Consider the following 16,153-nt stretch of genomic DNA (forward strand, 5'->3'; position numbering starts at 1 on the left):
TATATAAGTATCACAGGCTCCTCCCATGTACATAAGTATCACAGACTCCTCCCATGTACAGAAGCATCACAGGCTCCTCCCATGTACACAAGTATCACAGACTCCTCCCATGTACATAAGTATCACAGGCTCCTCCCATGTACATAAGTATCACAGGCTCCTCCCATGTACATAAGTAGCACAGACTCCTCCCATGTACAGAAGTTTTACAGGCTCCTCCCATGTACATAAGTATCACAGGCTCCTCCCATGTACAGAAGCATCAGAGGCCCCTCCCATGTACATAAGTATCACAGACTCCTCCCATGTACATAAGTATCACAGACTCCTCCCATGTACATAAGTATCACAGACTCCTCCCATGCACATAAGTATCACAGACTCCTCCCATGTACATAAATATCACAGACTCCTCCCATGTACAGAAGCATGACAGGCTCCTCCCATGTACATAAGTATCACAGACTCCTCCCATGTACATAAGTATCACAGACTCCTCCCATGTACATAAATATCACAGACTCCTCCCATGTACAGAAGCATCACAGGCTCCTCCCATGTACATAAGTATAACAGACTCCTCCCATGTACATAAGTATCACAGGCTCCTCCCATGTACATAAGTATCACAGACTTCTCCCATGTGCATAAGTATCACAGACTCATGTACATAAGTATCACAGGCTCCTCCCATGTACATAAGTATCACAGACTCCTCCCATGTACACAAGTATCACAGACTCCTCCCATGTACACAAGTATCACAGACTCCTCCCATGTACATAAGTATCACAGGCTCCTCCCATGTACATAAGTATCACAGACTCCTCCCATGTACAGAAGCATCACAGGCTCCTCCCATGTACATAAGTATCACAGGCTCCTCCCATGTACATAAGTATCACAGGCTCCTCCCATGTACATAATTATCACAGATTCCTCCCATGTACATAAGTATCACAGATTCCTCCCATGTACATAAGTATCACAGACTCCTCCCATGTACATAAGTATCACAGGCTCCTCCCATGTACATAAGTATCACAGACTCCTCCCATGTACAGAAGCATCACAGGCTCCTCCCGTGTACACAAGTATCACAGACTCCTCCCATGTACATAATTATCACAGGCTCCTCCCATGTAAATAAGTATCACAGACTCCTCCCATGTACATAAGTATCACAGGCTCCTCCCATGTACAGAAGTATCACAGGCTCCTCCCATGTACATAATTATTACATATTCCTCCCATGTACATAAATATCACAGACTCCTCCCGTGCACATAAGTATCACAGGCTCCTCCCATGTACATAAGTATCACAGATTCCTCCCATGTACATAAGTATCACAGACTCCTCCCATGTACATAAGTATCACAGGCTCCTCCCATGTACATAAGTATCACAGACTCCTCCCATGTACAGAAGCATCACAGGCTCCTCCCATGTACATAAGTATCACAGACTCCTCCCATGTACATAAGTATCACAGGCTCCTCCCATGTACATAAGTATCACAGGCTCCTCCCATGTACATAAGTATCACAGATTCCTCCCATGTACATAAGTATCACAGATTCCTCCCATGTACATAATTATCACAGATTCCTCCCATGTACAGAAGTATCACAGACTCCTCCCATGTACATAAGTATCACAGACTCCTCCCATGTACAGAAGCATCACAGGCTCCTCCCATGTACATAAGTATCACAGACTCCTCCCATGTACATAAGTATCACAGGCTCCTCCCATGTACATAAGTATCACAGACTCCTCCCATGTACATAAGTATCACAGGCTCCTCCCATGTACATAAGTATCACAGACTCCTCCCATGTACAGAAGCATCACAGGCTCCTCCCATGTACATAAGTATCACAGACTCCTCCCATGTACATAAGTATCACAGGCTCCTCCCATGTACATAAGTATCACAGGCTCCTCCCATGTACATAAGTATCACAGATTCCTCCCATGTACATAAGTATCACAGATTCCTCCCATGTACATAATTATCACAGACTCCTCCCATGTACATAAATATCACAGATTCCTCCCATGTACATAAGTATCACAGGCTCCTCCCATGTACATAAGTATCACAGACTCCTCCCATGTACATAAGTATCACAGGCTCCTCCCATGTACATAAGTATCACAGGCTCCTCCCATGTACATAAGTATCACAGACTCCTCCCATGTACATAAGTATCACAGACTCCTCCCATGTACATAAGTATCACAGATTCCTCCCATGTACATAAGTATCACAGACTCCTCCCATGTACATAAGTATCACAGATTCCTCCCATGTACATAAATATCACAGATTCCTCCCATGTACATAAGTATCACAGGCTCCTCCCATGTACATAAGTATCACAGACTCCTCCCATGTACATAAGTATCACAGACTCCTCCCATGTACATAAGTATCACAGATTCCTCCCATGTACATAAGTATCACAGGCTCCTCCCATGTACATAAGTATCACAGACTCCTCCCATGTACATAAGTATCACAGACTCCTCCCATGTACAGAAGCATCACAGGCTCCTCCCATGTACATAAGTATCACAGACTCCTCCCATGTACATAAGTATCACAAGCTCCTCCCATGTACATAAGTATCACAGACTCCTCCCATGTACATAAGTATCACAGACTCCTCCCATGTACATAAGTATCACAGACTCCTCCCATGTACATAAGTATCACAGACTCCTCCCATGTACATAAGTATCACAGACTCCTCCCATGTACATAAGTATCACAGGCTCCTCCCATGTACAGAAGTATCACAGCTTTGCCATGACACCCAACACGGAGTTCAGGTGCATCCTGTTTCCACTGATCATCCTTGAGATGTTTCTACACCTTGATTGGAGGTCCACCTGGGGTAAACTCATGCCACGTACACACGGGCAGACTGTATGGCATACTTAGTTCGTCATACAATCCGACGGACAGTCTGTCGTACTTTCCACTGAACAGACTTGACCACACAGAATTTCGAAAAAACCGAAATACTTAGTACGCCAGACTGCACGCTGAAAAAGTCCGCTGAAGCCCACACACGAGCGGATTGTCCGCTGAAATGTGTTTCGACGGACTAAGTACGCCATACAGTCCGCTCGTGTGTACGCGGCATTAGTTGATTGGACATGATTTGGAAAGGCACACCCCACTCTATAGAAGGTCCCACAGGTAACAGTGCATGTCAGAGCACAAACCAAGCCATGAAGTCCAAGAAATTGTCTGTAGACAGATCGGGGGAAGGGTACAGAAACATTTAACATTAAAGGTCCCAATGAGCACAGTGGCCTCCATCATCCATAAATGGAAGAAGTTTGGAACCAGCAGGACTCTTCGTAGAGCGGGCCGCCCGGCCAAACTGAGTGATCGGGGGAGAGGGGCCTTAGTCGGAGAGGTGACTAAGAACCCGATGGTCACTCTGACAGAGCTCCAGCTTTTCTCTGTGGAGAGAGGAGAACCTTCTAGAAGAACAACCATCTCTACAGCACTCCATCAATCAGGCCTATATGGTAGAGTGACCAGACAGAAGCCACTCCTCAGAAAAAGGCACATGACAGCCCACCTGGAGTTTACCAAAAATCACCTGAAGGACTCTCAGACCATGAGAAACAAAATTCTCTGGTCCGATAAAACAAAAATTGAACGTTTTGGCCTGAATGGCAAGCATCATGTCTGGAGGAAACCAGGCACCGCTCATCACCTAGCCAATACCATCCCTACAGTGAAGCATGGTGGTGGCAGCATTACACTGTGGGGATGTTTTTCAGTGGTAGGAACTGGGAAACTAGTCAGGATCGAGGGAAAGATGAATGGAGCAATGTACAGAGACATCCGTGATGAAAACCTGCTCCAGAGCTCTCTGGACCTCAGACTGGGGCAAAGATTAATCTTACAACAGGACAATGACCCTAAGCACACAGCCAAGATAACAAAGGAGTGGCTACGGGACAACTCTGTGAATGTCCTTGTGTGGCCCAGCCAGAGCCCAAACATGATCCCGACTGAACATCTCTGGAGAGATAAAAAAAATGGCTGTGCATCGACCATCCCCATCCAACCTGATGGAGCTTGAGAGATCCTGCAAAAATAATGGGAGAAACTGCGCAAAAATAGGTGTGCCAAGCTTGCAGCATCATACTCAAAAACTTGAGGCTGTAATTGGTGCCAAAGGAGCTTCACCAAAGTATTGAGCAAAGGCTATGATACTTATGTACATGTGAGGAGCCTGTGATACTTATGTACATGGGAGTAGCGTGTGATACTTATGTACATGGGAGGGGTCTAATACTTATGTACATGGGAGGAGCCTGTGATACTTATGTACATGGGAGGCGCCTGTGATGCTTATGTACATGGGAGGAGCCTGTGATACTTATGTACATGGGAGGAGTCTGTGATACTTATGTACATGGGAGGAGTCTGTGATACTTATGTACATGGGAGGAGCCTGTGATACTTATGTACATGGGAGGAGCCTGTGATGCTTCTGTACATGGGAGGAGCCTGTGATGCTTATGTACATGGGAGGAGTCTGTGATACTTATGTACATGGGAGGAGCCTGTGATACATATGTACATGGGAGGAGTCTGTGATACTTATGTACATGGGAGGAGTCTGTGATACTTATGTACATGGGAGGAGCCTGTGATACTTATGTACATGTGAGGAGCCTGTGATACTTATGTACATGGGAGGAGCCTGTGATGCTTATGTACATAGGAGGAGTCTGTGATACTTATGTACATGGGAGGAGTCTGTGATACTTATGTACATGGGAGGAGTCTGTGATACTTATGTACATGGGAGGAGCCTGTGATACTTATGTACATGGGAGGAGCCTGTGATGCTTCTGTACATGGGAGGAGCCTGTGATACTTATGTACGTGGGAGGAGTCTGTGATACTTATGTACATGGGAGGAGCCTGTGATACATATGTACATGGGAGGAGTCTGTGATACTTATGTACATGGGAGGAGTCTGTGATACTTATATACATGGGAGGAGCCTGTGATACTTATGTACATGGGAGGAGCCTGTGATACTTATGTACATGGGAGGAGCCTGTGATGCTTCTGTACATGGGAGGAGTCTGTGATACTTATGTACATGGGAGGCGTCTGTGATACTTATGTACATGGGAGGAGTCTGTGATACTTATGTACATGGGAGGAGTCTGTGATACTTATGTACATGGGATTTTTTTTCTTTTTTTAAAATAAATTTGCAAAGATTTCAGACAAAACTTCTTTCATGTTGTCTGTAGCAGCCATTACCCATTGCAGGGCGGCCTTTACGTATTGGGCTTACCGGTTACCTTCTCTTGGCCTGCTCTTCCACGTCTAGGGGTTCCCAGGGTTGATACCCAACAACTTGAACACTGACACAGATGAAGTCATCTTTAGAAGGTTTTATTTTGCAGTAAGAACTTTCAAATAACACAGTCACTTAGGGAACAGAGGGCACGGGGTGAAGAACTCAGGCACCTTGAACTGCAGGTCTAGCAAAGCCTCTACTTCCACCCAGAGAGTAGCCACTCGCAGCTGGGTACTTCAAGGCTGAACAGATCTCTAGCCAGAGATCATGGCAGTCAGCATGTTGACTCAAAACTTGAACAATCAACTAAGGGTGAACAGGAACCTTTTTCCTCCGTACCTGGAACGTTTCCCGTCTCCTCAATGGTACTGGAAAAGTGTGAATTGGTCAATGTCCTTCCCAACTCAGTAACCAGGCACTTCTCAGGATGCCACTTGCCGGCCTTCTCCGAAGAGTCCTCCCCCGGTTACTTCCACAAGCTGTGACACCTCTCCAAGGCAAGAGCACACTAGGACATCTTGAATCCTCCCTCAGTTACTGTGCCTCGGACCAACTGGTTTCGAGACTCGGGAACAGACGGATCTCTACCCCAGACCAGACAGGTCTATCAGGGGCAACCAACAGGAACATGTTGCGGGGTGTCGAACACCCCGTGACCGGGACCCCTCATGGGGCTACCCCGGTCCTGGAACCAGAACAGACCACACGGGTCTCACGAACACCTCTCCCCGAAACACGTGACCCACACACCTTAAGTACCCCTTTTCAGACTCCTCAGCGGGCCCCGGCACTCCCACTGATTGGCTCAGAGACGGCCGATATCTAAGCATCCAACCAGACCTGGTTCTGGCCTGTCATGCGCACCTCACCGCTCACATGACCAGGCAGAACTTCCAAACACAGCCTGGCCAGACTGGTGTTAAGGCCTACCTACACAATTACCCTCAGAACCCCTATTGTTCTGAGGCAAAACTAAATTTACATGCGTGTGACATTTTGTCCAAAATGTCATCCGCTACATGTCATTATAGGGGATTGTTTGTAGAATTTTAAAGAAAATAATGAATTTAATCAATTTTGGATTAAGGTTGTAACATAACAAAATGTGGAAAAAGTGAAGCGCTGTAAATACTTTCCGGATGCTCTGTATAGTGTAAAAAAAAAATAAAAATCATTTTCTTTTGATAATCTAGAAATAGTAGATGTAAGTCCCAGCATGAACCCCTGAGATCTAAGGATGTGTCCTCCTCCCATCCCTCTGAGGGTGTCATCTGTCCTCTGCTGCCAGCTCATCTGCTGTCCTCTCTGCCGTCAGTGCCTCATGACACACGTGGTATTTCATCCATCCCCAGTGCCTGGCCTAACCTCTGAGTATTGAGAGTTGCTCCCAAATCCTGGCACTTTGCTTCCCTCTGAGCATGCTGCCAGAGAAGGTTAAGGAGGAGGTGGGTGGACTAGGCGAGGTGGAGGAGGAAGTTAAATCCTCCTCTGCACTGAATCCTGGGGCTCCAACCTTGCTCTGTGTTGACATGGCATCATTGGTTGCTAGATGCCAGATGCCAGGTGGTTCTAGCAACCAGTTTGGGCAGTGTAGAGCCAGTGGTGCAACTAGGTAAAATGGGTCTCGGACGGCCAGGACAAGTACTGTTAGTAAGTAAAGCAGCGATGCAGCAGCCTTTATTGGGGGAATTTTGATCGGCACGGGGGGGTGTATGTGTCAGTTTATTGTCCCAGGATGAAGGTGCCCGGGACCCTGGTCAGACCTCCAAAATGCGGGACTGTCCTGCCAATCTGGGACCTGTGGTCACCCTACTGCTACATAATGTGCTTCCTCCCTCCAGCTGCATATGCCAGTACTGTGCCCCAGGTTTGGTTCCATAGGCATGCGCAGGGTGTGTGCCAGGTGTGCCACACCCTAATCGTCCTCATGCAGCACAGTTCCCCCTGCTGTCCGGGGCTGTGTCATTTACTGGCCGCTTCCTTTTCTGAATGAGCACAGTGAGCAATTGGCACCGATCACTCACTGTGTTCACTCAGAACTGAAGCCTAGTAAACATTGATTACTAGGCTTCAGTTTGTCAATAAACAGGAAGTTGCTTAGTACAGAGCATTTCCGATTCATTCACTGCCCAGTGTAGCTGACGCTGCAAGGAAAGGGACTAGGGATTCTCTGTCCTCAGCCCATTTCTCTGTCGCAAAGTGAGACATCAGAAGCCAATTTAGACTCCTGATATTTCAACAAAGCCCCCAGTGGGGCTTCTAAAAGAATCATAAATAAAAAATACTGCAAAAAATTATTTAAAAAATAATAAAAATGAAAAATAACTGACATTATCCACTGCCCAACTGACATCAGTCTCTGCCCAACAGACACCATCCACTGTCAAATTGACACCAGTTTCTGCCCTACTGACACCCTCCATGTTTTAATACATTTAGAAATGTTTGTTTATATTTATAAGTGTGTGTCTGTGTATATATACTAGACATGTGCACACTGAAATATTTCATTTTGGAATTTAGTTTTCGTCCGAAAAATACATTTATTTATTTACTCCCGAAATTAGTTTTTATTTATTTTGTTTCGTTAAAAAATGCATTTGTCTGAAAATCTGAAATAATTAAGGTTGAATCTGTCATTGAAGGCTTATGGTGTCTGTTGAATGTTCTAAGAAGATTCGACGGAGCAGCTAAACTGCACGACGCCGCAATCGTACATTTCCGGTCGAATGTTCCGCCTACAAGCTATAGTAGAATTCTAATGTTGTATGACACTAGTAATAATTATATTTATTAATTATTATTACTAGTCAATCAACATTAGAATTCTTATACAGTGGGGATCGAAAGTTTGGGCACCCCAGGTAAAAATGTGTATTAATGTGCATAACGAAGCCAAGGAAAGATGGAAAAATCTCTAAATTACATCAAATTACAGATTAGACATTCTTATAATATGTCAAAAAAAGTTAGATTTTATTTCCATCATTTACACTTTCAAAATTACAGAAAACAAAAAAATGGCGTCTGCAAAAGTTTGGGCACCCTGCAGAGTTAATATCTTGTACTGCCCCCTTTGGCAAGTATCACAGCTTGTAAACGCTTTTTGTAGCCAGCCAAGAGTCTTTCAATTCTTGTTTGAGGTATCTTTGCCCATTCTTCCTTACAAAAGTGTTCCAGTTCTTTGAGATTTCTGGGCTGTGTCACGTACCTTTAAGCAGAGCCCGGAGTGCAGGGAGTGGCCTCTCGTAGACCTCTGACTCGAGAGACCCTGGTAGTGGTGACAGGGGCTCAGGAGCACAGAGGGGCACAAGTGCCTGACTGGATAGCAGGTGGTAGAGACAGAAGACCGTTGAAGGAGGAGGTGTATTGTAGTCCGGTGTCAGAATGCAGGCAAAGGTGAGGTGAGGTTCAGCAGACAGCAGAAGGGTTCCTGTAGTCCAGCAACGGCATACAAGTGATTGCAAGGAGTGACAAACAACGGAGGGGTATTGTAGTCCAACAACGGATGCAGGTGCAATGGATAAGCGGAAGTGGAAGAGTCCAGTAGTCTGCAGCCAGAGGTAGAAGGCTACAAACGCAGAAGGAGTACAGCCAAATATTGCGGAGGACTGGGAGGTGTCCTGTAGTACAATAGCAAGCAACTCACAGTTGACAGATGGTGTAACAGTCCAGGTCAGGCACAGGCGGGCAGATCAGGTACAGAAACGGAATCCAGAAGAGTAGTCGGGTACAAAGCCAAAGTCGGGGGGCAGGCAGCAAACAGCAGAGTCGGGAACAAGCCGGGTACGATACGGATCAGGATACAGGTACAGGTACAGGTTCAGATACGGGTTTCCAGGAAGCACAGGAACGCTGTTGATCAGGCAGCAAGGCAGAGAAGCATGGCTCCAGTTTAAATAGCGCTATTGGCTCCAACTTGCGTCAAACGGCCGCGCGCGCACCCGCGTGCACGCGCGCACCGCCGATCGCGGTAACGCTCCTGAAACTGGGCAACAGATCTTCTGCGACTTTCGCCGCTCGGACGTCCATGAGGAGGATCTTCCTGACAGGCTGTCTGTCACGCACTGCTCTTTTAAGGTCTATCCATAGATTTTCAATAAAGTTGAGGTCAGGAGATTGTGAAGGCCATGGCAAAACCTTCAGTTTACGCCTCTTGATGTAATCCCCCGTGGATTTTGAGGTGTGTTTAGGATCATTATCCATTTGTAGAAGCCATCCTCTCTTTAACTTCAGCTTTTTCACAGATGGCATCAAGTTACCAAGTTCCAAAATTTGCTGAAATGTTATTGAATCCATTTTTCCTTCTACTCGTGAAATGTTCCCTGTGCCACTGGCTGCAATACAACCCCAAAGCATGATTGATCCACCCCCATGCTTAACAGTTGGACAGAGGTTCTTTTCATTAAATTCTGTGCCCTTTCTTCTCTAAACGTACCTTTGCTCATTCCGGCCAAAAAGTTCTATTTTAACCTCATCGGTCCACAGAACTTGTTTCCAAAATACCTCAGGCTTGTCTATATGTTCAATTGCAAAGTTCAAATTGCTGATTGCTGATTTTTGTGGTGAGGACGTAGAAGAGGTTTTCTTCTGATGACTCTTCCATGAAGACCATATTTGTACAAGTAACTCTTTATAGTGGAATAGTGTACCACAACTCCAGTGTCTGCCAGATCTTTCTGGGGGGATCGTGCAGTCAAACGTGGGTTTTGAATTGCTTTTCTCACAATCCTGCGAGCTGTTCTGTCTGATATATTTCTTGGTCTCCAGATCTTGCTTTAACTTCCACTGTTCCTGATGACTGCCATTTCTTAATTACATTCCGAACAGAGGATATTGACACCTGAAAACGCTTTTCTATCTTCTTATAGCCTTCTCCAGCTTTGTGAGCGTCAACTATTTTCAGTTTCAGTTTTCTAGACAACTGCTTAGAAGAACCCATGGTGCTGATTGTTGGGGCAAGGTCAGATGAGTCTGGCGATTTAAAACCTTTGAGATTGACATCACCTGGTCTTCCCAGACAATGATTGAGAACAATCCATGACACTGGCAGGTCTCAGCTTTGCAAAGTGGGCAGTGCATGCTATAAATTCTGCAGGGTGCCCAAACTTTTGCAGACGCCATTTTTTTGTTTTTTGTAATTTTGAAAGTGTAAATGATGGAAATAAAATCTAACTTTTTTTGACATATTATAAGAATGTCTAATCTGTAATTTGATGCCATTTGGAGATCTTTCCATCTTTCTTTGGCTTCGTTATGCACATTAATACACATTTTTACCTGGGGTGCCCAAACTTTCGATCCCCACTGTATAGCCTATGGGCGGAGGATTTGCCATAAATGTCCGCTTGCGGAGAATGCTTCGTCGACTCTTCATTTCAAATCTTTTCTCTCTATGTCGCATGATCTTGGACTAATAGAGTTAAGGTTAGGCACATTCGACCATGGACACAGATCGCTATTGTCAGCGTCATGTTGAATCTACTATATATATCAAACTGTTGCAAACAAAAACGAAAATAAAGCATTTGTTTATGTTGGATCTTTGGGTTTTTGGATACTGCGCGTTCATTATCATTTGTTAAAATGATAATGAAAACACCCGAAATTCAGACAAAAATGCATTCGGACAAAAACAAATGCACATGTCTAACATATACATGCATGTGTGTTTTAGCTTTGGGGAGCACACCCTTGTGCAATAGTCTGCACACCAATCACTGACCCAAATGTTATTACAAACACAAAGTCCTGTTACCTCTCTGTCTGATCTCATCCAGAACTGCCAATAAATTAGGGTGAGGATGATCTTTCTTCAATGCATAGAGACATTCCCAGAGTCCAAGCACCGCTCCTCTTCCCTGATCCTGAATATCTTGTAACAAGGTGTGAGAGAAGCAAACGACCCCCGATCCTTCTTTTATTGTCCGGTATTTCTGAAACAGACATATTATTCTTACCAGGGAGGTCTGAAACACACATACAGTTGGGACAAAAGTATATATACCCCACTGATCAGAGCATGACATTTTATAGTAGTATACATCTCTGATTGGATTATAACTAGTGATGTAACATTTCCCAACATTTTGAAGACATGGGGAAAAAAACACTTTTTTCTAATTTTTGGGTAAAAATTTTCATTTTTGAAAATTTTAAAATAAAATTCAGAGTGGAGTAGTTTTCCAAGTTGTAGGTAATTCTGTTAAACAGGGAAGGTGAAATGTATAGAAAAGTATTATGCTTGAAAGTGAACTAAAACTACAACTTATTCAGCAATCAAACTAAACTTGCTTTTTAAAATGTTATTTTTAACAAGGACTGGATATGTTAAGAACAGGTATCCCCCACCCCCCTTTTCCCTCATAATAATATAAAAGCTTCCTGCCAATAAAGTTACTGATAATGATATGAAGAGCTTGATCCATGTTCTCCTGATTCTCAGGTGTCGTTTTCTTTATAAATGTAGCACACTCTGCTTAGGTAGGTGCTAGAGTCAGGATTTGTGTGAGGGCGGGAAGATTTAGGCAGGCCTAGCTAGGAGCTGTTTGTTTTGATTTGAGTGGGCTGGGAGTGGCTCAGTGTAGGCTGGTGATTCACAGATAGCATCAATCATCGGTTACCTCCCTCTAGCTGAGGATTCTAGAAGAGTGGATGGGAAGAGAGGTGGAGCTGTCTGAGGTATCTCAGGGAGCCTTGACCAATCACCATCTAAGATTGACAGGGGACAGGCCTCCTTGATATACCCAGGGTCACCCTAGCTGGGGAGGAGTTGTCGGGTGGAAGAACTGAGGATGGAGTGCCTGGCTGTCTGGACCTTTGAGGGCGCTCCTCATTCTGAGGAGAATGACCTTGGGCCTGGGACTCGGGCGCAGGAAGGATCCCTTCAAGAACGCATGAAATATCTGGACAGGAGGCACAAAGAGGAGTCAGAAAGGGCAGCAGGAGCTAGTACTGCTGCACAAGTCTTCAGAAGGGAACCACCGGTGTGTGTGTGTGGCTAGGAGGGCCAGTGACAGGCACAGTCAGGAGGACTGGAGAGGCATGCCTGAAAGGACTGGGCATGTGTAGTCTGGAATGGGTGCAGAGCCCACAGTAAGGACTGTGATGTTGCGGGCAGTTGGGTAGCTGCAGCCAGGAGGGCTGGCAGGGCCTGAAGAGGGATTACTGGTAGCAGTAATTCACCATAGGTAAGCTAGCACACAAAGACTTCTTATTTTTTGTGCTATATTACAAGGGACCAATGGTCTATGCCTGCAAATGGCAATTTCTAGTTCCTGATTGAGTCAATGTTGGGCCTAACCATGTGCTAGCTGTTGTGATTGTTCCCAGAAGTCTTTGCGGTGGCCTAGTGTGAGTTATCGCATGATTTAAACGCTCCGTTGCCATCACAATGGGGCGGGACGTCCAATGACGCCGCCCGTTGTGATGGCAACCTGAGCTGTTGATGGCGCTCCTAATTAAAGTTACTGCACATACGCGGGAACGGGGATATGACGGGCAGGGCATGCTGGTCGATCAGCGGCACAGTATCCCGGAAGAGGATGCCTGTGGGCTTCACATGCCCACAGGCAAGATGACAACAGTCTGGAGATTTTAAAGTTTATTTTTACAGAGAAAATGGACATCCTAAAGCCTGAAAAATGGGAACAAGTGAGTTAGAATAGATAAAAAAATAATTTTTTTTGTCAAAACATTAAATTTACATTTTAACATAATATTATAATTAAAACTGTGGAATGTTTCAAATATTCCTCCTCGTATATATATATATATATTTTTTTAAATTAAAATTATTTAAAAAAAAAATATGGGTATATACGTGAATTATTTATTTTTATTTGTTACGTTTAATAGACTTGTAATATTTCACTTTTTAGCTTTCCAAAAGATGCAGATGTGATAAAATCATGGTTGAATAATGCCAGTTTTGATCAAAGAATGATCGAAGAATTGATTCCACATATTCTGGCAGATAAGCGAGGAGATTACTTCCGAATTTGTTCCACACACTTTGTCGACGATTGTGTTTACATGCAAGGTGTTAGAAGAAAACTTAAAATTGGTTTTCTACCAACCATTTTCATTACAACCACTGCAAAAAAAAAAAACAACCAAACATCAGTTGCAAACAAGAGCATCAAAAAGAGCAAGAACAGAATTTATGACGGCGGGAACTTCACAGTCTGCGACAAGTGACGTGACTACGTGCTGTTGCAAGTGCCATAAGGAAGGACAACCAACAATGCTACAACATAATGATGTCGGAACACAAATAGGTCTTTTTGATTTTCACTGTGACCAGTCCCAAGATAGCTATTTACAAAATAGCAAAAATTGCCGATGTATATATGTATGATGGAGAATTAATGTCACCACTCAAAGCATCGACACCTGATGCACACTACAAAAGTAAAAGTGTCGTAACACATGTAAATATCATGGAAGACATAATGACTTCACCAGAAGTGGAACCATTGAGTGTGGTATCCCCAATATCTTCTGGTTTTCCTACCCCCCCCCCCCCCCCGACAACACAAACTCGCCAGTCAATTTGCGATGTAACATCGGACAGTCCAGACATAGGACCAAAGCGTAAACTTGGTTACTATGATGACCCAACATTCCATGAATCCGATGTGGATACACCACGCAAAAGTGATCTAAGTTTACAGGAAAGTGTGGCTGATGCCCAAGAGCATGATGCACAAGACTACCCTCAGAATTTTGTCAAGGAAAAAAAATTAATTGTTTTTGAAAGCTTGTTAGACTAGCTATTGATAAGCATGCTGTGTCCAGATAAAACATGCTGTTCAAGAATTCTTAACCACTTTCAGACCGGACCAATTTACGGGTCAAAGACCAGACCACTTTTTGCGATTCGGCACTGCGTCGCTTTAACTGACAATTGCACGGTCGTGCGACGTGGCTCCCAAACAAAATTGACGTCCTTTTTTTCCCACAAATAGAGCTTTCTTTTGGTGGTATTTGATCACCCCTGCGGTTTTTATTTTTTGCGCTATAAACAAAAATAGAGCGACAATTTTGAAAAAAACGCATTATTTTTTACTTTTTGTTATAATAAATATCCCCCAGAAAAATATAAAAAAACATTTTTTCCCTCAGTTTAGGCCGATACGTATTCTTCTACATATTTTTGGTAAAAAAAAATCGCAATAAGCGATTATTGATTGGTTTGCGCAAAAGTTATAGCGTTTACAAAATAGGGATAGTTTTATAGCATTTTTATTAATAATATTTTATTATTTTTTTTTACTAGTAATAGCGGCGATCAGCGATTTTTATTGTGACTGCGACATTGTGGGGGACCCATCGGACATTTTTGACACATTTTTGGGACCATTGTCATTTATACAATAATCACTGCTATATAAATGCAGTGATTCCTGTGTAAATGACACTGGCAGTGAAGGGGTTAACCAGTGGGTGGCAGTGTAGGGGTTAAGTGTTCCTAGGGGCGTGTTACTAACTGTGGGGGGGGGTTGGGCTTTCATTTAGTGAACACTGATCTCTGCTCCAATCACATGGAGCAGAGATCAGCGTCACTAGTTGCTAGGCAGAATGGAGAAATTTTGTTTACAACGGCACTTCTCCATTCGGCCGCTCCGTGCGACGATCGCGGGGATGCCCACGGCAAACGAGTCCGCGGGTCCCGCGACCGGACTCACGGAGGTCCCGACCAGCGCGGGAGCGCGCCGCCGGCGGCGCGCTCCCGATGGCAGGGCGGAAAATTTAAAGGGACGTAAATGTACGCCCATTTGCCTGCCCGTGCCATTCTGTCGACGTACATCGTCGTGCGCTGGTCGGCAAGTGGTTAAAATAGAAAAAAAAAAACAATTGGCACAATGGTTGTGGTCTATTCTACGTGTACACGTGTATCTTGCTGCATCCTTTAAAATTGTGGCAAAGCCAACCAAAATTCAATCATTATGCAGCAGGCAATGTGCTATTGGCAGGTGCCATTTGTCTAACCAGTGGTACTTATGCTAAAATTAAAGAGATTTTTGATTTGTCAGGGATAGTAATATTTTGAAAATTCAACTTTCAATATTTATCAAAGAAAATTAATATTCCCTGCTATCGATCATAATTGGAATTTAAATCATGCTGATATTATTAAAGAATTCACAGGTAAACCTCTATTCCTGGTCGGTGATGGGCAGTGCGATAGCCCAGGATTTTGTGCAAAATACTTTTAGCATACACCCTTATGGAGATATTTACCAAAAAAAATTGTGGACTTTGAATTGGTGCAGGTGTCCCAAACTACATCATCTGTAGCAATGGAAAAATTTGGCTTCACCAAAACCTTAGACAGGATAAGAGAACAAAATTTGAATGTTAAAATTGTAGGAACCGACATGCACACGGGCATTAAAAAATTATTGACGACCCCAAAATATGGAACAATTGATCATCAATTTGATATTTGGCACGATGCAAAAAAAAAATTAAAATAAAATTGCTTCAAATCTCAAAAAAAAAAAAGGATTATCGTCCAATTGTGCCATGGATTAGAGCCATGCTTGCCCATTTTTATTGGTGTAGCAAAACATGCGATGGAGACGAGGAGAAATTTAAACAAAGGTGGGATTCTCTGCTACACCATATAGTTAATGGGCATGTGTGGAAAGTTGGAAAAATTACACATAATTGATTGCATTCTAAAGATTATGATACAACTAAGGTTCCCTGGATTATAAAAAAAATAGCCCTGCATTCAATGCATTGTCCACAATTCTTATGGATGCACAAATAATGAAGGATATCAAAC

General features: G+C 43.8%; 1 protein-coding gene across 4 annotated transcripts in view; it reads right to left on the bottom strand.

The window, feature by feature from the left end:
* Positions 1 to 16,153, bottom strand: part of LOC143956503 (NACHT, LRR and PYD domains-containing protein 3-like) — a 202,852-nt gene that overhangs the window by 144,146 nt on the left and 42,553 nt on the right. For all 4 annotated transcript variants that reach the window (XM_077466704.1, XM_077466705.1, XM_077466702.1 and 1 more), the window contains one exon: positions 11,117 to 11,294. In XM_077466704.1, coding sequence (XP_077322830.1) covers positions 11,117 to 11,294 — 178 coding nt within the window. The remainder of the gene's footprint in view (positions 1 to 11,116; positions 11,295 to 16,153) is intronic.

The sequence above is a fragment of the Lithobates pipiens genome, unplaced genomic scaffold (assembly GCF_037356315.1).
Source record: "Lithobates pipiens isolate NorthernLeopardFrog02 unplaced genomic scaffold, aLitPip1_a1.2 Scaffold_37, whole genome shotgun sequence".
Classification (NCBI taxonomy): domain Eukaryota; kingdom Metazoa; phylum Chordata; class Amphibia; order Anura; family Ranidae; genus Lithobates; species Lithobates pipiens.